Here is a 25,943-nt window from a genome sequence, read left to right as displayed (position 1 = left end):
GCTCAGAGAGCCTGGAGGAAAACATACTACGGTTGTGTGAAATATAACAGTTATCATTGGCTCAGTTGATGGATTGGGATCAGTCTTATGGTACGCATTATGAGAGTACTGGATTAAAAAAATGTACTGTTTGTTTTCACTAGAGTGATTCACCGTAATCAAGATTTATTGTCTCAATCGTTTCATTTTGCGGGATTTTTTGTTGCTTTTTTAGTTGGAAAAGTTGTACCATATTGGGAAACATCAAAACTGGATATTTTTATTATTTAAAAATAGGAATATCCAACAACGTGCACTCCACCTCCTTCATCATCATCATTATCATCATCTTTCTTATCTCCATCACTATCACTTTCTCCCTGTAAATTTCCTACCAGCACTCTCTCTTCACCCCCATCAGCATCCAACATCCATCAGACTAGTGTGAATCTGTCCATTATAGTACATTCACAGCAACATACACATTTCCCTAATTGTTCCCTAATTGTGGTCTTGTGCCACCAAAACAGCTCTGACTCAATGAGGTTTCCTCCCCCCATCCAAATGCATGCGCTGTAGACTGTTTGTCATCTCAAAATTGTCTGCAGTGTGAGATTGTGTGTGTGAGTGTGTGTGATTGTTCCATGTGATGGGTTGGTTTTCCATTTGGTGTGTCTTGACTCCCCTGGAATAGACTCCAGGCTTTCTGCTACTCTATGTAAGATACCTGCTACAGAAATTGGATGGATTAAAGGATCATATGAACAGTTTTTGGTTATTACTGATCACTCTGCTCTATTTGAAGAAAGGAAAATCATTTGTTGTTTTTTGTTGCAGCAAGCCAATATATCTCATGCTGCTTAAAGGCAACACAGTTTACTGTATCAGTCTTTTTATACCGAAATGAAATGAGATCATTCTCAGAGGATCTCAAACAGCAGATAGTTGAATGGTGTTGTGGGTAATAAAGGAAGCTGTTTATATTGATGAAATATGTTTAACTTAAACATAAAGCTCTTCATTGCCATTAAAGATGTTAAATACACATATTAGTTCATTACAAACATGCCTGCCTCATAGCTCCAGGGTCTGGGCTTCGATCCTGAGCTCAAGTTACTGTAGTGTAGAGATCTGGTGCATGATCTCAGTGTGAGTTTCCACCCAACTCATAAAAATCAGGCTAATGTTAAATTGGGTGTGAATGTGTGTGTGCATGGTGCCCTCTGATGGACTGGTGTCCAGTTCAGGGTGTCCAGGTGCCCTGCATTCCCGGCTCCTGATCCATCCATCAGAATAAAGGATGAAGAAAGTGATTGAATATGTGAGTTATTCAAGATTTATTCTTTATTTTAGTCACTTTTTTGCATTATATCTCTTTTCATTATTCTCATTTTGTTTTATATCCATCAGCGTGAATGTTCAGGTGTGTGTGTGGTTGAACTGTGCCTCAATGGATGACAAGAATAAAAGAAAATCCTACAAGAAGTTCAGTGTTTATTAACTATATATTACTAGAGTAGAGTTACTATATATTAGTAAACGAGTTAAGGTAGCTAATGTGTTGATGCTAAAACTTTTTTCTTTTCTTTTTGACCTGATACTGCATTTACATTTGTATATTTTTGTATATTAGTAGACAGTATCTGTTAATACATGTCCAGTATTTCTGAGTGGAGCTACCACTCAGAAAGAGTTTCAGTCTGCGGTCCATCATCTCTCAGCTGCACAAGTCACAAATAACTGACTCTGAATTTTGACTCGACTGAACACACTGTATTTAGGGTTGTTAAACTTGACTAGATGCTAATCTAGGGGCAGTGGTGGCTCAAGTGGTTAAGGCTCTGGGTTGTGGATCGGGGTTCGAGCCCCAGCACCACCAAGCTCCACTGATGGGCAATAGAGCAAGGCCCTTAACCCTCTCTGCTCCAGGGGCGCTGTATTATAACTGTGCTGTAAAGTATGTGTGGTGATAATAAAGGCTTCATGCCCTTAGTTCAGTTCTTGAATCTATAAATGGAAGAATCGATGTATAAGCAGTTATTGTACAGGATTAAGGATGAAATGTGTGTACTAAGGCAGAAATAAACAGATATTAAACAACTCTCTCTGAATTCTTTCTGAAACACAGACTGCAGCTCTTAACCAATGCTGTATGGTCGTAACATAACATGGAGCCATAGGCACTTATCTCCTTTCCACCAATAACTGTACTGCTGGGTATTTGTAGGCCACCTAGTGGTCGAGTCAGAGCAATGCAAATCCCATACAGTAAACACACAGCTGGATCCTGACACTGTTCCCATCCCACAGTCTGCTTACGTCGCTGTTAACATTCACCAAAGTGATTTAAAAAATACATGCCGAGTATAATATTCTCTGTTGTGATGACATGAAACCTCTTTAAGGTTTAAAACAATCCTACAAGAGCTGTGTTTGAGATGCAGTGAAGAACAGATACGGTCACGTTAATGAAGCCGTGATGTGACGCTGAGGACACGGTGTCTTTATCAGAACATCTGTAAGGATGCACTTACTCTCCGTCTTTCAGCAGGACACATACCAATATAAGACTTACACAAAAGTCACACAAACTTCACTTATTCCTGCGGATAATCAAGCAAATTTTTAGAAATTTGATGTTCACATGCTTCATTTTTTAATTTTTTTTTAAAAAAATTAATTTTTTTATTTTCACATGCTGACTTTCTTCCCAAATAACTTTATTTTCAGATTTCATTTCTCAAATATCTTAATATATTTTAAATTTATTATACATTTTTTATTCATTTATTTTATATTATTTATACATTTAATTTTATTTCCCCACAATCAGGTCACATTTTGATTTTTTTTTTCCCCATGATTTTTGCACTGAATTAAACCGATTTTTTTTTCACATGCAGATCATGTGTTATTATTTATCTGACATTTGATTTTCTCGCATAACATATTTTATTTTCACATTTTGTTTTTTTTCACTCATTTTCTCACACAATTAAATTGTTTTTCAAGTTTTCTTTGTTTCCACATGCAGGACATGTGGTTTTATTTATTTTTACATGATAAATGTGATTTTTAAATGTGTTTATTTCACACATTTTTTCAGATATTTTTTTTCCCACACTATAAATTTTTTATTTCACGTGCAGGTTTTAATTTTTGCCTTGAGATTTTCTCACATGATTTATCTCATATGACGAATTTAATTTTCATATTATTTTTTCACACTCTGTCATGCAGCTTCATTTCTTTTAGATTTTTAGAAACGATTCATTTGGTTTTCACATTATGGGTTTTTTCCCCACAAGTGGTCCATGTGCTTTTATTTATCTCCTGTGATTTTCTCATGTGATAAATTTGCTTTTTTTTCACAGATCTTGTGAGACAGATGTGATTTCCTCACATGATTTACTAGGTTTTTTCTGATCACATATCATTCATGGTGTTTACATGTGCAGTATGTAAAAAAAAGCTGTAGATTTTAGTGCTTTAATGACAGTTTATGGCCAGAATAACACATAACCCAGTACCTTTGCCAGATGCAGGAAACACAGCTGACCCCCTGGGTTAAGTGTCTGTGAGGTGGTGGAGAGACTTGAACACACAACTTTCTGATCCGTGTTAGAACAATAACACCACTCTAACTCGCTCAATTCAGCGACTTCATCTTCACTGTATAAATGCAGGTTAGTTCTTCTAGCTGCTTGTTGTTAGAGGATGGAGGAAGGTTGTGTGTTCAAATCCCCGAGCCACTAAACTGCCTCGAATGTGTCCTTCAGCTAAAACTCTTCAGCTCAGTTCTATCCTGTGTCGAGGAAATCTACAGGATTAGGTGTTATTTTATAGAATATCTCATATATTACTGGACACATGGCATCACCACATAACCCATGACCTTAGAATTACATTCAGAGAGGAAGTGGTGGCTCAAGTGGTTAAGCTTGTTGCTTGGAGGATCAGGGTTCAAGCCCCAGCACCACCAAGCTCCACTGCTGGGCAATTGATATCAAGGAGCTTAACCCTCTCTGCTCCAGGGGTACTGTATCATATCTGCCCCTGCTCTCTGACCCCAACTTCCTCAGCTGGGATATGTGAGGAAAATAATTCCACTGTACTGTAATGTATGTGTGGTGATAATAAAAGCTTCATGCCCTCAGTTCTTCTTCTAAATAGTTACACACATCTGAATTTCATTCATAAGTCATACTGTTCTGCCACCGATCCATACACACACACACACACACACACACACATATATATATATGTATATATAAATATATATAGTTTGCTTGTAAAAGTAATTCTAGTTCTATTTTTTATTGTAACTCGGTTTTAACTGCATGTACTACTGTGTATGGTTGTTTAATGTGACAAATAAATAAAATCACAGTTTAATATAAATGCGTAACAGTTGTTAACTGTAAACCCTACAGCACTCAGGTTGCCAGGTAATTGTTATAAAATCCGCAGTCGGCTTATACAAAAATGAACGGCATGATGAATGCTTTTCACGTGGTCTGGGAAACATCTAATCGTGTGAAAATGTATGTAAAGGTTTTACACATTAATGTAAAAGAGATAATGTTGTGTGCTGGCATGAGCCTCGATCCTCACCCTCTCCTCTAATCATCACTCAGTCCCTCAGCAGCTCTTTGGTTTGTTTGAATCTGCCATAAGAGTCTGCGACGCCTTCACAGCCGTCCCTGTTCGTTTTCCACGCCTCTCTCTACCACAGCGCACTTTTGTTTTTCCAATTATTGATCCCCTGGTTGTGATGTGATGGCGAGCCCTGAGGGAAGGCATCATGTGGAGGCGGTATGGGGTTCAGCTTGGCAGCGAGCGAACAAGCCGAGCGCACGAAAGGAGGAAATGCACCGCATTCCTCTGAGCTCCCTTCAGAGCGGCTCGCTGCTGATCCTGACGCAGACGTGCGGACTGCTCGCTCAAAACCCGACTCATTACACTGAGCTGTAAAATAAAAATCCGAACCTTTTAGTTTGTCTACAGTGTAGGAATGCAAGGCTGCAATAAAAAGGTGCATCTACAGGAATGATGCATGAGAGATTCTTTAAGTATAGTGGCTTTGTTTCTTTTATATATAATGTTTCGTGGAAATTTTAATATGATGGTGATTTTAGAATGAGAATGAGATGAGGAGATATAAACGTGCAGAAATGGTGGAAAGCACCGGTCAGCTCGCTCTCCCAGGACGGTCCATCAGCACTGATATGTTTTTAATGCTTCCACAGAGACAATCTGTGATTATCAGAGTTGCCTTACTATATACTTTATCCATACTCCATATTCCAGTGTATGTATAAGCATTTATTCTATTCTATGGATTAGACCTCCGAGTCATGGTCTTCATTTAAAATTAGGAAGAGTCGTACATCCAGGTCCCAGAAGCTTTACTCAACTCTCTCTCTTTATATATATATATATATATATATATATATATATATATATATATATATATATATATATATATATATATATAATTCCACACTTGGGATAAAAAAGAAAGAAAGAAAGACTGTGGAGAAGAAAATGAAAAGTCAGTCCCACATCCATCTCCAAGAGGAGAGTCTTTTCCTCCCGGGGAATCGAATCTCTTTCATGAGGCCTTGACTGAGTAAATCTACACAACCCTGACCATGAGAGAGATCATTTCTAGCATGAAAGCAGGCCGATTTTGTAAGCGAACACAATTGATGACTTGAGGTAAAACAGGATTACTCCATCCCCATGAAAACAAAATGTCAAAAGCAGCTGCCATGAGCTGAGGGTTTTTTCACATATAGTCTTAGACACACCAGAACAATCATTTGTAATAAATGGCAGAGGAGTGTTTTGGCATTAAACACAAACAGATGGTTATTAAAGAGCTGCCATAAAACACTAGTATGAAGATGGATGCTAGTGAAAGTCAATTCAGTACAAACATACAGTTATTAAACCACACTACAGTATCGTTATTCCCCTTAATATATACCCATTAGCACACACACACACACACACACACACATACACACACACAGTACACATAACCATGCTAGATCCAATTCTAACAAATTATCGCTTGTAATATTCCAAGAATTAAATATAATCCTCTATGATTTTAATATACTTTCAATATTTTACTCGAGTTCTTATTTCAGTAAATAAAAGCTGCATGTCCTCACTGACCAAAATATATACTGTAGAGATAATGAACCATAAATATATCTCTGTACTTTCTCTCTCTCAGCAGCTACAATTCGCTCTGAAGCTGCCGGCTTATATCATAGTTATTGAGCTAGATTTTAGTAAACTATACTGACTAAAAATTTGTGCACCCCTGACCATCACACCCCCTGCTGCTTGGTGATCTCCAGACATGTTACTGTTATAATGCGCTCCCTTCTACTAGATGTTGGAGTGTGTCTGTGGGGATTACTGATCATTCAGCTACAAGAGCATTAGTGAGATCAGACACTGATGTTGTAAGAGTGAGGAGGTCTGGGGTTCAGTCGGTGTTCCAGTTCATTCCAGTGGGGCTCAGTGCAGGACACTCCAGTTCTTCCACTACAACCTTAATACACCATGTCTTCATGGAGCTCTGTGCTCTGTGTACAGGGGCATCATCATGCTGGAACAGGGTTCAAGTCTCTTAGTTCCAGTGAAGCGACAATATTACAATGTTGTGGTATATCAGTGTGATCTTCAGGGGTGCACATACTTTTCAACTTTGTGTTCCTAAGTTCGACTTTTACACAGTTACACTATTTCAGCCTGCAGTTCTTTTGCTTGAGTAATGAATTCATGCACTTTTTTTCTTCTAGCAGCTCTCTGCTCCATACATCCAGGAATCTAGGAATGTTTGGACAGTTGTGTTTTCAATTAGTCTTATAGATTAATGAAAGCTGGATCGGAGTGCCACGACTCCGCACACATGCTGCCACACTGCCGTCATTAACATGGAGTCTGATGACAGTCACGGATTGAGGCCAAAAAGGGGAAAAAAATGGTGCCTGTGCTCCACATTCACTTACACCGTCAGAACCCATGTGTTTGTTCAAGCGTCCTAGTTCAAGTGTTCAGACCACGGCTCAGTTTAGTTAAGGAGCTAAAGATGTACGCAGGGTATAATATTAGACAGAAAGCTGATTAATAGAGCTGATATTTATTAAAAATAGGACATTTTTAAGGATAACTTGAACAAGAATGATTCCATACTGTAAAATCTCTCATCCGAGAGTCAATATCATGTTAATAAACGTATACTGATTGTTTATTTGTCTATTCAGTCCTGCTAATGATATTTTATTTATATCATATCTCTATTATATTGTTTTTATTCCACATACCTGAGCCTTAAAAGGAGGCAGAAAGAGAAATCTTCCTCTTTGTTTTTTTTAAACAGGAAATCGGCATCTTGTTTCAATCAGAATGAAACAGACCAGTCGTGAGCGGTTATCTTTTGCGCCAAATAATCAGGTATTAGGTTTAACACCTTTGTTTAATAACAATAATAGAATTAATTTCCGTTCAGTGTGTAGCTCATCGCCTCCTGCCACTTAAACTAAATGGATAATTAGGAAAAATAAACCCTTGGGTCCATTTCCTGAACAAGCAGTGTGTGTGTGTGTGTGTGTGTGTGTGTGTGTGTGTGTGTGTGTGTTTTATATCTTTGTGGGGACCAGATGTTCCCATGTGGGTAGAAATAGCTGACAGTTTTGATCTGCTCATTTACTGCAGCTTTTATTTTTTTTAAAAATTCATACATTAGGAAATAGAAGGTCTTTATAAGGGTGTGTGTGTGTGTGTGTGTGATTGACATTAACCTCTAATACAAAGAATCCACCGTCTCAGCTTTCTCTCTCACCCTTTACCTTTCGTGTTGTCTCTATATTTACTTGTGCCTCCGTGTGTATGTGTGTGTGTGTGTGTGTGTGTCCATTTGTGCCTTGTATGCATGAGGAGAAAATTAAAAGCAGACTTTCTGTGACTTTCCATCATCTCCAAATTGCACATTTGTTGGGGAATTTGACCTGGCACAAGATGTGACTGTAATATTTGTTTCTGAGCACATACACCCCTCTGCTTTCACACAAGGACCTTATGAAAACTTTCCAAAGCTAGGCTCTAGTCTCTGACAGTGACAACTGTCTCCAAAGGGAGAAAGGAAGAAAGCTTCTTTCCAAAAAAGAAAAAAGAAAAGAAAGAGAGAGAGAAAGCAGAGTGATGGAAGACATATAGGGTAAGTAGATCTAAGCCTGAGCCATTAAGTCATTAGCTTGGACTTGTTAGGAGAGATGTGATGGATCAGCATGCTAACAAAGATGAATGGCTGGATTACTTCCTCTGTGGAAATTTACAAGAATGAACTGCAATGTGCAATAGGATACAATCTGAGACGAGCCTATCCGAGCAAAAATGCTAAAAATGTCTTTTCATTTGTGTCCTGAACATCTGTACATGTTTGTTTTCACTTTTTTTAAGTTCAGATGAGAATTTCGAATCTAGCTGGTTCCTGTGATTAATGAGAGCAATCAGACGCTGCTGGACGCCATCCCTGAGAGAGATTCCCCCTATGATGAAGTTATGGAACAAACCTTCAGGAACATCTGAAACCTCCAGAGACGAACTAAACTAACATTTACCCTGAGATCCCATCTACTCCAGAAAACCATCTCCGGGTTTTAAGCGACATGTTTCCTCAGAGGAAGTCGTGCGCCCCCAACCTATTTGTGTTTCCCGTGGTTTTTAGCGGCCGCTTTGGACGTTGACCTTAGCGTTTTGCTTGGTCACCGGGCTGTTTTCTCTCCAGCATGGCGGCGCCGCTGGGACCTTCGTCGTCCCTTCGCTCGCCCGACAAAGAGTAATGAGAGCAGGAAGCTGTTTCGCTCAAATTAGGGACAGTTTAACTACCGAGGTCGGCCCTGAAAAGACCGGCGTGGCGCTGCTTGACTATATCAATGAACCTGTGACAAAGAGTGAGGTGTTGTTTAAAAGGGACAGCTGGTTAAAAGGGTACTTGACGTTTTGATCTTTTTCAAGGTTCACATGTTAGAGCGGTTTTTCTTTTACTGTGCAGACGTTTTGGGTCACGTGTGGAACGAACCCTCGAGTCAGCTGCGTTTAATGAACACGTGAGCTCCGTCCGTTCCGTGACCCGAACGTGAAGCGTCCGGGATGAAGACAAGAAATCTACTCCTGTCCTGACCTGCGACCCCGACAGAGTTCAGCTCCGCTATTGACCCGAGGCGCATGCTGGCAGAACATCAAATAAGCGATGAGGAGATAAGCTCCTGCTCAGATCTTTCAGGTATGAATTCATAAATCTACAGCTCATGTGAATCTCGCTGAATCCCAACACTTTCCGGTGTGTTCCTGATAAAATGCCCCAGTGCAGAGAGACCTACTGTCCTTTACAAAGGCGATAGAAGACGCTTCTCTTTAACCTCATTTAGATGGTTTAGAATACACTAAATAATGACGAGTGAATTTTTAAGACAAGGAAGAAATCTCACAGAAACTACATTCCCATTCCTAATAAACATCCATGAGTTTTTATATCAAAAATAATTACGTTCTTTTTACCACAGCACGCTTTATCAAAGATTATTTTACCATAATAAAGTTTTACGAAATAAAACAAGCCAGAACGGGATTTTAGTCTCAGAGAAACTTTGCAGCTGGTGGAGACTCAGCTCTGGGTTTCTTCTCCTCCAAAAGTTGAAGGCTGCCACCGCTTCATGCCAACGTTCACATGTTTATGTTTTGTTTTGTTTTTTTTCCCTCCGCAGTTACAGAAATCCTAATCACCTTCCCGGACATTTCACTCGTAAATTAAAAGCTCTACGCAGAGCATGTTTTTTTGGCTTTCGGAGGAATACATGCCTCCGTTTCATATTGGGGTAAAAGCTCAAGCTGATTAGACGGTGACGTCTGGGGTCCGACGTCGCATCTGATTACTGTTTACTTCTGCTCTTTGTGTGGTGCTGGGTTTTAGGGCGAGGTCAAAAAAAAAAAACCTCATCATGGACCAAAGAAAACAGTGAGGATCACGTGAGTTTATGAGCATTGGATTTCTTTGAAGATTCTCATCATCACTGCTGAGAGCGAGGCGAGAAGGACAATAGAAGGTTTTGTGGTTGAACTCCCACATCAAGCTTTTTTTTTTGCTGAAAGCTGAAATGTTCAGGAATGTCAAGCCATTATATTGACCAGTTCACCCAGTCTTTATAATGGAAGCATTTAAACACACAACCCTGAACTTTTATCCCTTGACATTTGGTTAATGAAGTGAGCTCCATTACAGTCTTCTGTACATGCAAATAAAGTTGAGGGTATTTTTCTTGCCGGAGATCTGCACACATTGCACCGTATTTTCTCACAGCAGGTGGATTTCGGTGCTCCGACTTCATTTTCTCCATATTAGTGTACGCAGTTTGTGTATACATTCTGCACTGGCACTGCGTTAAGGAAATTCTTTTGGTTGTTCACCCTAACCACATGCTTTTAACAGCTGGGCTATATTTCACTCAAGGCCTGCAACATTTAAGCATTTAATAGTTTTTTTTTTTTTTTGCACAAACCCAGATCCAAGAGGCTCTCATTAATAAATTTTCCACCATCATGAGGGCGTAAGGGCTGGAGTAAAGCTCTGACAGGACACACAGTGCGGTTATGATGGGGAACGGAGAAAACCAGGGCGAGACTGACAGCAAGAATAACACGAGGTTAAGAAGGAAAGGAGGTCTTTTTTTTAAAGAATTGATGCATATGTAAACAGCTTGGCATATATGTGCTCGCACCACCCCCTTAACTCATATACACTCCTTCTCACACACACACACACACACACACATGCACTAAGACTCTTCCCCCCCCGGTTCTCTCGGACTGTCTCCTCTGTAATAAGCTCCAGATGTGGTGCTGAAGGGGGTGAGGCGCTTGTATGTCATCCGCTGCGCTCGCGGCCCGTCTGAGGGGACGCCGGCAGGGCTGAAGGAGGGAGCGAGGGCCCCAGGCCCGAGGTGCTGCGGATGGGGCGAGCAGGTCACTGCCTACGCACATCTGGAAGCACTTCAGGTCAACAAGGCCATGGCTGTCTGAAAGGTGAGACATACACACCCTGGACTGGCGCAAGAAACACGCGAGAGATCAGAGTGCGTGATATACAACATGCATTACTGAAGTTAACACGCAAACACACAACACCGATAAACCCTGAGCCTGACGTCTGATTAGAAGAAGTTTTTTAAAACATCAAGAGCGGGAAAAGACATCATCTTCATGTACTAATGATATCTAACAGGGGTTTTTCTTCTTCATGAATCCTCAGCCTACTTGTCCCACTGGGGGAAAATATATGTGAGAAATAATTAAAGCCTAATGTGAATAATGCACCAAAAAAATATATATATATACATATATATATATATATATATATATATATATATGTATATATATATATAAATCTCATGGCCCAGGGTTCTAAATAATGGCTGAATTGTAAGAAACTGCCATAAAATTGCTACGCGTTTGTTTCATGAAGCGTCCTCCAAAAATAAAGCATTTACAAAAGGTTAAGAAGTAAAAAATAATTCAGGAATAATTTGATTTTATTCAGATCACTTAATAATCATTAAAAAGCAGAGTAAAAAGCTATGATTTAAAAAAAAATTACTTTTTCACACTGGAACTGGACATTTTTCAAAAAAAAAAATTTTGGTCTATCAAAAGATCTGGATATGAGCGCTGTTTAAAAAACACACTTTATGGAAAATGTGTTCACTTATAGAAAAGAAAAGGTAAGGAAAGGAAAGGAAAGGAAAGGAAAGGAAAGGAAAGGAAAGGAAAGGAAAGGAAAGGAAGGGAAAGGAAAAGGAAAAGAAAAGAAAAGAAAAGAAAAAGGAAAAAGAAAAAAAGAAAAGAAAAGAAAAATGCAAAAAAGAAAAGAAAAGTAAAGAAAAGAAGTTTGTTTTGAGATGAATAAAACAAGCACTTCTACACTTTCTAAATAAATCATTTTCTCACACACCGATCCACAGAGACGTACACAACTCCGACCCTGTTTAACGTCACAGCTCTCTGACTCACGCCGATCAGGACATGAACAGGATGGAAAAACGAGCTGGAGAAATGTATTCTTAGCACATTAGCTGGAAAGGTGGATCATTAGCTGGATCATTAGCTATTTTTTTTGTCACGATGTCTTTTGGTCTGTTGCCTGCAACAGAGCTATTCGGAAGACGTTAAATATCCTTCAGAAGCAACTTTAATATGCTCTCGATTACTGCTTGAAAGTCTCTTTATTCCCATATGCTTTGCAATTATGAAATGGCATACAGATTTAAAAAACAAACAAAAAAAAAACGACAGGAAGTATAAGTTGTCCTTGAAAAACGAATTACATTTGTGTTAGTATGAGAAGTTACATGTATCACCATGAATCCAACAGCTACGTGTCAGTGGTACAGTAGGTTATATAGAATGAAATGTATTTAAGACATGACCTTCCTCGTCGAACACAACAAGGGTTAGCTGTCAGATGGTCCTCCAGCTGATTTTTTTAAGAGTTCAGGTGGATTCGGACGTTCTCGATTTAAAAGAGCCGGAGAATCCCAGTGTTTTTTGGTTTTTGTTTGTTTTATTTTTGAGGAGTTTCCAGCAAATGAACCTTTTTCCTCCTCGAGTAAATTCATACTTAAGCAAACTTACAATCATCCGCTGGCTTCCTCGAAGAAGGCGCTTCATTCTTCAGTCGACTCTAATTTAAAGCCACAAAAAATGAAATTAAAAAAAATAAAAAATAAAGAGGAGGGTTTAAATCATCCAGACACTACGTCTGCATTGCAGTCTCCACATTAGTCCGGATATATGAAGAGTTTCATTTCCTCAGAAAAGTGTCTACATTCATCAGCAGTGATGAAGATGGTAAAAAAAAAAAAAAGCCAGCATAGGAGGAGGATGAGGAGGAGAAGGAGGAGGAAGAGGATGAGGAGGAGGAGGAGGAGGAGGAGATGGGGAAGAGCCATAATTCCAGAAGGAGGGTTGGATCGTTCCATTCCCAATGGAGGTTTTTTGCCGAAAGAGGAAACTCAGACCAATTTGTCCAGTTCTTTATGTCATCCGACTCTGTGGAGGCTTCCTCTTCTTCATATCCATCCTCCCTTCTTTACTCTCTCTCTCTTTCTCTCTCACCTCCTCGACTCAGTTAACAGTGGGGACCTGGTTGAGGCTGTACTCCTTGGCTTTTAGTCTCAGGTTAGCGATGCTGTTGGCCATGTTCATTCCCTGGGTGGAAGTGGTGTTGGCACAAGTGGGTGGGTAGGCTGCCATTGTGCTGAGGAACAGGAGAAATAAACAAGACCAAGAATGAGTCCACAAATACTAATTAAAATATATATATATATATATATATAAATATTTATATTTATATATAAAAAAAACATCCATAAGACATCTCAGACATTATACACACTATATTAAGTAGGTTATTTTTAAAGAAGGTCAGCAAAGAGTCTGTTTAGGTCTCTGATTGTTGCTACACATCTGAGATAGTTTAGATATTTATTTATTTTTAAATATAGTAAAATTTAAAAAGAAGTACTTGCTTTCTGTGGGCAGCATTTTCTGTGGCACTCGCACTGGCCCTCCCTCCGAACTCGGAAACCAGCTTCAGAATATATAAATAGTTAATTAAGGCTTTATATGTACTTTATTAACATGTAATAATTGTGCACGTCAGTGCAATAGGCAAAATAAAAATAAAACAAATCTGCATGAGCTCATTTTTACTGGCCTGGTTTCTAGTCGTAAGCATAAAAATGCCAGGAAGTGGTTAAGAAAACACATTTGCACAGTCAGGAGTTGAGCGTTTTGGCCCGAGTGGCCTGGTCAGCTGTTCTGTACAGACATCAGTGTAGAGCGTAACCAGTGTAACCAGAGTCACAGAAAATCCTGCCCAGTGAAGCTTCCCTCCTCACGCTGTTAGCATGTAGCTTATAACCCAGAGGTCACAGGGCACAGAGGTGGATTTAACACGGTTTGTTTTCAGATTATCACCTAACAGTGAGGGGTTGAGCTCCTGAGCTCCAGAGCCGCACCACCTTCCCCACTGAGAGAGAGAGACTGAGAGAGAGACACTGCTATGCAGAGCTGCTGGAGATACAGTGTACAACAGCCTGTGCTACATCGCTTCAGCACTTTGTGTAGGAAATCTTTTCATCATCAGGGAAATATTTTGCATCATGAATTAAAAGCAAACTGCTGGAAATAAGCAGAACCGTGCAGAAGACTGGGGGCGAGTCAGACATAGATAGAGCAGGAGTCATGTGCCAAGAGGAAATGAAAGGAAAACACAGCAGATAGCTGGAGGGCATGCTGGGATTGAGCGGAGCAGGAAAGTGGCACAAACAGCACATTAAGGTCACTGGGGTTACCTGTAAGGGGTGGCGCTGCCCCAGGATAGGTAGTCGTTGGGACGTGGGGCGGGACGAGGCACGATGGGCTGCTCCACCGCTGTTACGTCTCCTGAGTACGACTTGAGGAGCGAGGCATTCTTACTGGCCAACATGGCCCGCTCGTTACGCCGGAACTTTGCTCGCCGGTTCTGAAACCACACCTACAGGACGGGGAGCGGAGAGGGTTATATATACAGCCCAGAGCTTACCATCAAACAGTCTACAAAATATATTTCAATATTTAATATAATGCTGTTTTGTTTCAGGTTGAATTATATACCCCCAAGTAACAAAAAGCAACAGAAATAAAACACTCAGGTTTTTTTTGTTATGTGTGTTATGAATTATTGAGCTGAATTTGGTCAAGCAAAATATTTTCAAAATGATAAAATGAGGCATCATGGTCCATACTCTGCAAATTTTTTACTACAAAACTAAATACAATTTTTAAATTGATTTTTTTTTTTTTTTCAGATAAATTTAAAGGCCTTCAGAATCAGAATAAAATATTTCAGGCATGTCAGTGATGTGGAACATGACGCACCGAATCATTTGTTTGTTTGTTTCACTGCGGTTTCCATGTGAAAAGAAACACAGGATGGAGATTATTGTGTAACAAAATTTTTTTCACACACTGCTAAAACTAATGTTTAGAAATCACTGTGGATTTGTTGCTGTGTGGAAAAAAAAAAATCTACAAAAATTGGTTCGAGAACAGATTTCGATCCTGAACGCGTTGTTACGCTTCCCGAACCCGAATCCAGCACAGAAGAGTGAAAGACTATAACCAAGCGATTCAGAGCATCTTACAGCAACCCAGAAATAACATAAAGCTCGAAAGTCACACAACAAACGTGTGAAACACATGCGAGAAACGGCGTGCTAAGCTTTGTACAAGGATGGAAATGCTAGTTTCGCTGCGGTGTGATGGTGTGCCACTCGTCTTGCTCTGAACAGTGGTGGAGAAACAGAACCAAGCTCGCTTCCCAAGCCAAGGTCTGGTGGAGGCGCAGTGTCCGGTTACGCAGCGCCTCAGGAATGAGCTCAAAGTCGCTTTTATCAAAGCCTTTCGGAATCGCTCACCCTCTCTGGGACACATTAATTGCAGATGTGTTTTCTCTCGCTTTTTCTTTCTTTCTTTCTTTCCTCCCTCTCTCTCTCTCTCTCTCTCTCTCTCTCTAGCTCTCTCTTGATCTATAAATGGGCACAATCCCCATCTTTTGGAGAAAAAAAATAAAAAAAATCCCTCTCATTATAACATGTGGAGAGCGTCTCAGGCCCGGAGCATGTGCTTTCAGTCTGCTCTCTTCCATGTTAAACTCTGATTGGGATTTTTTGAAAACGCCGATGTGGCTGGGGCACAAAATTACAAAAGCAAAAACAGTGATGTGACCTTTTCCTACATGTTTCGCCATTATATCATCTGTTTAACCTAGGGTTATTTCATCTGTGGTTTACTATGTATAAATAACATTGTGGCATATAATCATATACTACATAACATATTAATTATTATAAAATTATGTGCGGGTAATAAATGAAATTTACCGTAAACAGTATCTCCTGTTGTGTTCACCACTGTGTAATCAGATTATTATCCATGTTCCTGGCTGAACTCTGAGGTTTTTTAACATGAAGGGAATGAGTAACTTATTGGAGCAGCTTGATGCCCACAGACTTTGGACCTTACCTGCACTCGGGCCTCGGTGAGATTGACTCTACGGGCCAGATCCTCTCTCACGAAGGCGTCAGGGTAGTGCGTCCTCTCGAACACTCGCTCCAGCGCCTGCAGTTGGCTGCTGTTGAACGTGGTCCTGTTCCGCCTCTGCTTACGCTTCTTCTTCTCCTCCGAGTTCAACTGTTCATCTGTCCACACCGCCACAAACATCAGTCCATAAGTTACAAAATCACAGACGTAATGCTTCCTATCCGACATGTGGGGCGTGATGCTTTAGCACTGCCGTCAATCAGTTCTGTCGTTAAAATGGCTACGATAATCTAAACCTGTTTCACAGTATGACACAGCAGGCCACGTGGCATTCAGCTTCTGATTATAGTCTATCAAAGCACATTACTATAGAAATAATCAAATACTGCTGGGAAAATTATTATCATTTCATAACACAGTAGGACAGACGGTATCATTAACTAGCCGGCAGAATGGTTCGCCTGAGTCATTTTTCAAATCTTCATTTTCTAAAGTATAGCTTTAATTTCTTTTAGCAACAGTGCACCACTTGAAGCTAGGTAATGTTAGACTAGCTAAGTAACAAAGGTTTGCTAGCTAGCTCGCTGTTTTAAAATGAAACCCCGTGTAGCTGTCTGTCTGACTTCTTTTCTCTCGAATACTCTGATTATCTCACTGTTCACATTCTTATTCAGGTTCAACTTCGTGTTGTGGAATTTTATCAGATGTTTGTGAATTGAACTAAAATGACTAAAATTTATTTATTGTTAGTATTTTTGACGTTTTTGGTCGTACATTTGATGATACAGTAATGACAACAACACCACTGTAAATTTGAAGATGTTTTTTTTTTTCAATAATTTAACATTACCAACATGTTGCTGTAAAATGACAGGTTTGTGCTTATATTTATTTACAAGCCCTAATGAAGCATTACAGTAAGAATGTTAGAAAAATATGAATCGTAGTAACTTCACTTACTGTAAATATACAAGGTATTTTGTAGCTTAGGCTTTGCTTACATGTTGAAACAACAGCAAAAATAAATCGAATCCTGGAAGGTCTTGTAAAATCTCTGAGTAGTCTAACATTTACAGAAGAATTGCTGAAGAAGAGAGTTGAGTTTTTATATATTTAAAGTGTATCATTGGTTCATATTTTACTTTGGACAGAGGACTTGAATTATTATTATTATTATTATTACTATTATTACTATTATTGTTGTTGTTGTTGTTGTTGTTGTTGTTTTACCCAGAATTATTCACTGTGAGCTTTAATAATTTACACTCATGCTTCTTATATTTTGTTTTAAAAGATATATATTTTCTTTTAAAAGAATTTCAGACATTAATATAATTTACTCTCCTGTTACTCCCCTGGTGTTGCTCACATCAGGCCAGCGGCGAAAACAAACCAGCACCGACTGGGCAGTAAAACACACGATGATTAGCTAGACTCATTAACGGCATTCCGCAATATCCTCCCTCCTGATTGGTCCTCACATTAATAATCGCTGCATCTGGTTGGCTGTTGTTTGGTCCACAACGCCGACACCTGTACCTGTCCGAGAGATCGCTCTCCTCCGAGTTTCACACAAAACGCCATTGTGTTCATTCATTCAAAATACTTTACATATCTTTATTTTAAATGGACAGGCCATTTAAAATAAATTTAATCAAGTAGAAGTTCAGATTAAAAAAATAAATAAATCTTTTATGTATTTAATTTATATTTTCCCCACATGAAGCAGGGCTAATTGCACAGACATGGCGGCGGAGGCTGTAGCCTAATTAGCTCAGTCTGTTTGTGGGAATCATTAGTGTATTCAAGAACTCGTTAAACTTCCGCACTTTATTGGAAATTCGCTTTAACTGAGTTTCCATGTGAAACACACACACACACACACACACACACACATAGATTGTGGTGCGGGTCGGTTATATAAGCTAGAGAATATGTAATGTATCCTAACTTGTAAACACAACTGATAAAATGATAACAAAATAAAATGATAACAAAAATTATGTGTATATATACATAATTATAGAGATCTGAATCTAATGTTGTCATTTGACTGGTCAGTATCATGATATAAATGTGAACTTACCAATTACATTACAAACATGTTCTTAATAATAGTTTACAGGGTTATGGTTTCAGATTTTACGTCCTTTATCTGACCTTAAAGTGTCCCCAATCATTAATCACTAAAATATATCGTTTAGGGCTTAAACTAGAGAATAATTAAGTCAGAAACAAAGCGTTTCATTAAACCAAAGGGATAAATTAATTTTGTTTGAAAAAAAAAAAGTCTGTTGAGGTTCGGGAGAGAATAAACACACACACACACACACACACACACACACACACATATATATATATATATATATATATATATATATATATATATATATATATATATATATATATATTTATAAGAGGCTATTTTTATTTTATTTTATTATATTTTATATATTTTATTATCACTACTGTGCGGAGTGGTCTAAACGGAACTGGGCCTAGTTTAGTTTCCAAAACATGCTGTAGAGTGTGTTCAATACTGAACCCTTGGTTTGCACAAAGATATATATTTATTCTGATATATAATCTGCTGTCTACACGTTTATGAATAATTTATATTAATTCGTTATTTATTCATTTGTAATTGTGGTCAGCGCGCATCCGCAGCAGCACGCGCTCACTGATCACATCATCAGCTCCAATTAACCACAGTAAATGATCTATTATCAGGTATTATAAATGTTTATAAACGTTTTGTGATGTATTCAAATTTGTTTTTTGAAAATTTACAATTTATTTGTACAACAAAATTAGCTCGAAATTAGCTCGTAACAGAAATATCCCTATTTCCTCTCTCTCTCTCTCTCTATATATATATATATATATATATATATATATACATATATATATATATATATATATATATATATATATATATATATATATATATATATATATATATATATGCGTGCATTCAGATAAATTAAAGCTATAGAAATGCATTCAAATAAATTAAATCTTAAAGCATTATTTAAAATGAAATGTTACTTAATAGAAGCTTTTGGACGTGGTCAGCATCACTGTAATTGAAAATAAACACAATGCACAGTTCACTTGGAGTAATCTAATCTGTGCACGTGTTAATGTGGGAAACTGCTGTGCTAAGTGTTAATAAGAGCACTGATTCCCGTGAACGCGCTCGGGGAAGAGGGAGGGGTCCTCGCGTGAAGTTTCATAACAACACCAGAGAGTTTAAACGTAAAAAATCGTAAAATATTCAGGGAAAAATCGCTCCCAAGTTCACTAAAGCGCAATCCGGTCCCTGCACATTAGAGCTCATAATGTGGATTTGTGTAAAGATGTTTTGTGTCTATTATTTTACATAATAGATTTAATATACAATCATAATAATAGATTTTATGAAATAATATGTATTATAAGATTTTATAATAGGTTTTTATAATAGATTTATATTTAGTGTGCTGTTCAGGGCTGTTCAGCGTGCGCTCGAGGCTGCACTTACTCTCCGGTTGCGCCGTGTCACTGCCGCTCGTCAGACCCGGAGACTCCAGCATGGTCCTGCCCGTCTCCCCCACGCTCTCATCCGCCTGCGCGCCCACCATTTCCCCTGCTTCTTCCAGATCCAACAGGTGGCTCACCGAGAAGTTCTTTTTGGCCTGCAGGTTGTCCACGTTGGCTGTGATGGGGCTTTCCAGTCTGCTGGGCACCGCCACCGCTCGTCTGTCCATTACATGCGCATAGCTAGAAGTCATGACGCAAACAGGCTAACGGAGAAAAAAAGCACAGAGCAACAACAGCGGACGAGCAAAACCGTCCCTTGCATAGGAGACCGGAATACAGAAGAACGCGTGTCTCCAAAACGTGCTTCTTTTCCTTTCTTTTTTTGTTCGTATCTGAATTTAAGCTTGATCACGGATCCAGAGGTGGTTCGTTAAGTACGTGGAACTGTCAATTCCCTGAAAAATAAAAACCTCCGCTCTTTGGAGGCGCCTTTGCGCACAAACTCGCCACGAAGCGCTTTTGCTCCGATTCCGTCGTAGTTTCCTTATGGAAAAAGAGATAGATAGGAGAAAAAAAAACCCAAAAAGCTTACACCCACGTCGCTGTTATCGCGCGTGCCTGAGACTGAGCGCAGTTTGCCGGAATGCCGCTGCCTAAACACATGCGCGCGCTCGTAAAAGCGGGCTGGCCCGTGAGCGCGAGGAGGCTGGACACACTGCCGCCTCGTTGAAGCTCAGCGTCCAAGCACTACCCCCCCCCCCCCACACACACACACACGCACACACACGCACACACACTCATGAGAAGGGAACGCAGCTCGTGGCACTTCAAACGTTAACAAACGGCAGAGGCCCGCGCGCAGGAAAAAAATGAGGCCCCCGGGAGAGAAGATCGGCCTAATAGGCACTCGTAATTACGTGGCAAAAAAAAGGTTTTGTGCCGTCTCTGAGATTGTACAGACTCCCGGTGTCTGCTCTTCTGTCCACTGCACTCCAGGGATTACAGCAAAGTTAACAGAAGTACGCTACAGAGCGCACGCGGAAAATAACGGGAATAAAAGGATAACAAGAAGCAGTGACTGTAAAACGAGGGACTATATCAGAGGGCGGGATTATGAAGTCATGTGTTGATAATGTGTAGAGCACTTAGAGCCAGGGATTCCCAAATTAGTGAAATATGTGACTAATGACCAGTTTCAAGAGCACGTGTTAAAGGGAAATCACCTCCGCTCTGTTTTACTGCAGTGCGAGTTTATAATCTGCTGAATTCAGGACGCACGGGATTCCCAATTTATCACTAAAACAGGTGATAACGGGTAGAAGGGCAACCTAACCTGCACTGCAGAAGCCTCAGATAACACTGACTCTTGTTGTGTTGTTTATCCTAACCTGGGTTTTTTTTAGCCATTTCGTAGACTATAAGATGAATATTTTAGTTCCTTGGATATAGAGATGGATATATTTCCATCACTCACTCAGACCCAGCCGTGTGTTTTCGACACCTGGCTGTGCGCCTATTGGCAGGTATAGGCCTACGGTGCGTTTTAATGGATGCCGTCTATAGGCTTCTCATAGCCTCAGATATCACTTTAGCTTTCCAAGCCCCCAGATCCAGGGGGGAAAAAGAACACTTGATGCCATCAAAGGGAGGAGGATTGAATCCAGATGTGCCGCTCTCGTTCTTTCCGTGTATTTAATTAAGCCGCCGGTGGGACAGAGTGCACGTTTTTTTTTCATCATTAGTTTTTCCCTTCACATTCCTTCTCCTGCCTGCGCTTTAGCCCGCTGCCATCAGCTCTGCCAGGGTCCGAGCTCAAGCCTCAATCCTCACTATAAACGTTAAATCACTTCTGGTTTTCCCCTGCACTACCTTTTATGAATAACATCGAGTCTAATATATAATGCGCATACAGCTCCCGACACAGTGATAGAAATATATTTTTATTGCTTAGAAAAAGGTGATGGTTATTAATAAGTAGCCTATAATATTGTTATAGTTATTGCGTCACCATATAAACATGGGAGCTAATGACAAAATGGTGAACATTAGCTCAACATTAGGCTACTGGTTCAGGAAAAGTTTTGTTTTTTTAAATAATGGAACAACCGAGGCGATATAATAATAATAATAATAATAATAATAATAATAATAATAATAATAATAATTATTATTATTATTATTATTATTATTATTATTATTATTATTTAATCTTATAGATAACTTAATCTGTTAGTTATTTAACTTTTAAATAATAATTTAATATTTAAGTTTAAATATCAGGCCACAATAATTCACCAATCTTCTGGAGTGTAGACGTCCTTAATTCATTAAATAATGATTTATTTTTCTTTTGACAAAAGATGACAGATATCCAGGTAAATCGGTTAGTCTCTGAACAAAGTTCGGTGTGTTTGTTTTTTTTTTATCATTATTATTTAATGAAATTTTATTATTAGTTTAGATCTATGGTGCATTTAATGATATGGTTTTATTGTGGATCCTCACAGAACGACGCAGGTGCGCGTGCGCAAGCGACAAAAAAACCCCTCAGAGTGATTAACATATTTATCCCAAGCAATTAACCTGCTTTTCCGTGATGATGTGAAGAAAACAAAACAAAACAAAACGAAAAAATTTTTATAGGCTACTTTTACCGATTTGTGCGTTCTTCATTACATTATATTGCATTAAATCATCTTTTTCTCTCAGTGATATTTATTTATTTTATTATTATTTTTTACTTAGCCTAGCTACACCGCAGTTAGTAGTGTAAATAAAATAACTTCGTTTTAAAGAACATCTGCATAAAGCAAAACGATCAAAACAAACATTCACTGATCAGCTTTTAGGCTGAATTTTACCCCCTTCTTATAATTTTAGCCTCCTGTGCTTGGCACAAACAAACCACGACATGGTAAGTGGATTAATTTCACACACATTCACACTGTAAATGTTGGTTTCGTTTAATACACTACAGACCGCTGTTGTTTGATGTCTAATCGAGGTGCGGTAATTAGCGGCGGGAGCGCGCGCGGTACGGCGGTACATGGCAGGCCCCGGTTACTGCGCGCGCCGTTTCAGCTGCGACGTTAAAAACCTGCAAAAACACACACGGTCAACAAAAATAAATAAAATCACGAGAATCACATTAAACTTCTGTAAACAGTCACTGAGCAGTTACCGATTTAGAAATGATTTTTAAACAACTACTTTTAAATAAATAAATAATTATAATTAAAAATAAAAAAAAAGAAATAATATGAAATATTTTATTTACACAACAGATGTGAATTTTAAAATACAAAAAATGCACGTGTACATTTTGTATAAATTTTATTTTACACAGGTGTTTCTTCTACGTTTTCTTCTTCTTCTTCTTCTTCTTGTTATTATTATTATTATTATTATTATTATCAACAGTACTGCTACAACAACAACAATAACAACAACTACTACTACTACTACTACTACTGCTAATAATAATAATAATAATAATAATAATAATAATAATAATAATAACAATAATAATAATAATTAAAAGTTATAACAAAAGAAGAGACGGAGACTGGACTGAGCTGCGGTGAGTGAGCTGGTCAGTAAAGTGCCTGCGTGACTCCGGCTGTAAAATGTAAGACAGGACTGAAGGGCTGCATGTGAATTCCCTCAGCGCTGTAATCAAGAGAACGCAGAACGCACAGAGTCAAAACACACACACACACAGCCCCTGTTAATGGTAATTAGGGAAATAAAGGCGGACAGAAGAACACGGAGTTGCTCTAATCAGCAGTGCAGGGTCAGAGCAGCAAACCAGGAACATTCACCCAAACTGGGACACAATCCGAGCATGAAGCATTCACTCAGTCATTAATGCGCTCCTGTTCACCATACAAACCCCAAAAGAATCCCAGGGAGGAATACAAGTTTCCGTCGGGGTTGGAGTTTGTAGACTATTGCATCTTCACCAAAAGAAATTTACAAGAAATACTTTAAAGAGACTTTACATGCACACATACATACAAAAGACTTTACATACACACATACATACATATATATATATATAACTCTCTCTCTCGCTCTCTCTCTCTCTCTCTCTCTCTATATATATTTATATATATATATATATATATATATATATATATATATATATATATAGATAGATAGATAGATAGATAGATAGATAGATAGATAGATAGATAGATAGATAGATAGATAGATATAAAATGCAAAAAATAGAATAAGAAAAAATCATTCATATGTTGAAACAGAGCCACTTTTATATGGCAAAAATGAATGAACTGAAACTTTAATCCCGGGTTAAACACTGTGTTTTTCAGAACTAATGCATTCCTTCTTAATTCATTTCTCTAAGCTAAAGCTCCACCCTTTCGTCAAGGTCTGAATTAAAGCAGGTTGCAGTATGCAGGACCTGCTTCACATGAGACTGTTGTAAAAGTTGATCGAGACTTTTTTCCCCCGGACTTCTCTGGTTACGGGGCTTTTTTCAACCTGTCTGGGTCGAGCAGAGCTACATAAATCAGCTGCAGTGCTGTGGAGCCACCTCTCTCTCTCTCTCTCTCTCTCTCTCTTTGTCTCTCTCTCACACCCACTCTCTCTCTCTCTCTCTCTCTCTCTCTCTCACACCCACTCTCTCTCTCTCTCTCTCTCTCACACCCCCACTCTCTCTCTCTCTCTCTCTCTCACTCTCTCTCTCACCAAATCTTTCTCATGTAGAAAAACGGAAGGAGATGCAGAACAAAAAAAACACTCACTGCTCCAAAATATAACCCATTAAAAGGCTCTTAAAGCTATGGACAATCCATGTCCAAGATCCCATCTTAATCAGTTTCCTCAGTGCATTTATTTAACTTATTTGTTTTATTTTTTTAAATTGTGATCAATCTCTACAGGATTGCCAAAAAATCAGCAGTGAGGCTCTTAGCATATTTCACAGGCAAACCAATAAGTCCTGACTGTGTAAGGAATAACTGAATAAGTGGTCAGATAGCAAAGCATTGCTTTATAACTCCAAAATATGTCAAGGTGGTTAGGATTTCAGAATGGACAGGTTCAAAGACAGAACATATTAACGCAGGTGTGAACAAATGCTGTAAACTAAGAATGCTTCCAAAAATATATATTTTAATTGTTCATTTTTACAAAATGCAAAGTGAGTGAACAGAAGAGAAATCGAAATCAAATTAATATTTGGTGTGACTACGCCTTGGCTTCAAATCAGCTTCAATTCTTACTTGCACACTGTGTACACTTGCACAAAGTCAGGGATTTTGTAGGATGAGAGTCAGGTGTATGTTTAACCAATTATACCAAGCAGGTGCTAATGATCATCAATTTCATATGTAGGCTGGAACACGGTCATTAACTGGAACAGAAACAGCTGTGTAGGACCTTAAACAGGGTGAGGAACAGCTACTAAGGTGAGGTTGTGGTTTCATGTCACAGGTCATACACCAGGGTGAGACTGAGTACTGCAACAAGACACAAGGTAGATCTACTGCATCTATACAAACATACAGCCAATGTCTTTAAGAACTTCAGCATAGAGAAGAACAAGGAGAAGAACCATTATCAGTATCTGTTTATTGACAGAGATTTCAAAGAACCTCTGTAAGTTGCTCTGGATAAGGGCATGAATACAATAAAGCCAATAATAATAATAATAATAATAATATTACTTATAACCATAATTGTATATAATGATTTTAATGATGAATTTATCTCTTAATTATGACATAGTATTTTTAAAACTATAACTTCTCATTATGGGCCTCCAAATGATTCCTACATAAGACAATGTTTCAAGACTGACATGAAATGACCAAAATATGACTAGTTTTTATGAATGCCTTTGTATTTCATCTTATATTATCTCACAATAAAGACTTAGTGTCTTAAAGATGGATTGTAACTTAACTCATAATGACTCTATGTCTCATATTTATGACTGAGTATCTCAGAATAATGACTTGGTATCTCTAAATTCTGACTTAGCATACGATAAATGTGACTTAATACCTCATATTAATTAGGCTTAGACACAGGAGTCTTTTAAGTGGCTTCCATATGGCTTTCATATTCCATACAGCACTCTCAAGCCCTAATGAAACAAAAGGTTCCCAAATGTGACACCAGGGAGAATAAGATCTGAAACATCACCTTGTTGTCTTGTAGATTGGAAGATAATGGATTAAGATGTACTGATTAGCCATGCAAGTTTATTTACTATACTTTCAGATACAACTGTGCCAACTCACGCAAAATGA

General features: G+C 38.6%; 1 protein-coding gene across 3 annotated transcripts; it reads right to left on the bottom strand.

Moving 5' to 3' along the window:
- Nucleotides 1-12,900: 12,900 nt before the first annotated feature.
- On the bottom strand, nucleotides 12,901-20,417 carry prrx1b (paired related homeobox 1b). 3 transcript variants are annotated; one of them, XM_058379747.1, is made up of 5 exons: nucleotides 19,664-20,417; nucleotides 16,123-16,298; nucleotides 14,412-14,593; nucleotides 13,580-13,645; nucleotides 12,901-13,312 (listed from the first exon to the last, which is right to left on the bottom strand). In XM_058379747.1, exons 1-5 carry the CDS (start codon nucleotides 19,911-19,913, stop codon nucleotides 13,180-13,182), a joined length of 807 nt encoding a protein of 268 aa, XP_058235730.1. In that variant the 5' UTR covers nucleotides 19,914-20,417; the 3' UTR covers nucleotides 12,901-13,179. The 3 variants fall into 3 exon arrangements, with proteins under 3 accessions (XP_058235730.1, XP_058235732.1, XP_058235731.1); XM_058379749.1 differs by having other exon boundaries at nucleotides 13,584-13,645; nucleotides 19,664-20,414; XM_058379748.1 differs by lacking the exon at nucleotides 13,580-13,645 and having other exon boundaries at nucleotides 19,664-20,412.
- Between the last annotated feature and the right edge of the window lie 5,526 nt (nucleotides 20,418-25,943).

Source organism: Hemibagrus wyckioides, linkage group LG25, assembly GCF_019097595.1.
Source record: "Hemibagrus wyckioides isolate EC202008001 linkage group LG25, SWU_Hwy_1.0, whole genome shotgun sequence".
Lineage (NCBI taxonomy): Eukaryota > Metazoa > Chordata > Actinopteri > Siluriformes > Bagridae > Hemibagrus > Hemibagrus wyckioides.
Note: the sequence above shows the minus strand (reverse complement) of the source record. Positions and strands in the feature narration are given on the sequence as shown.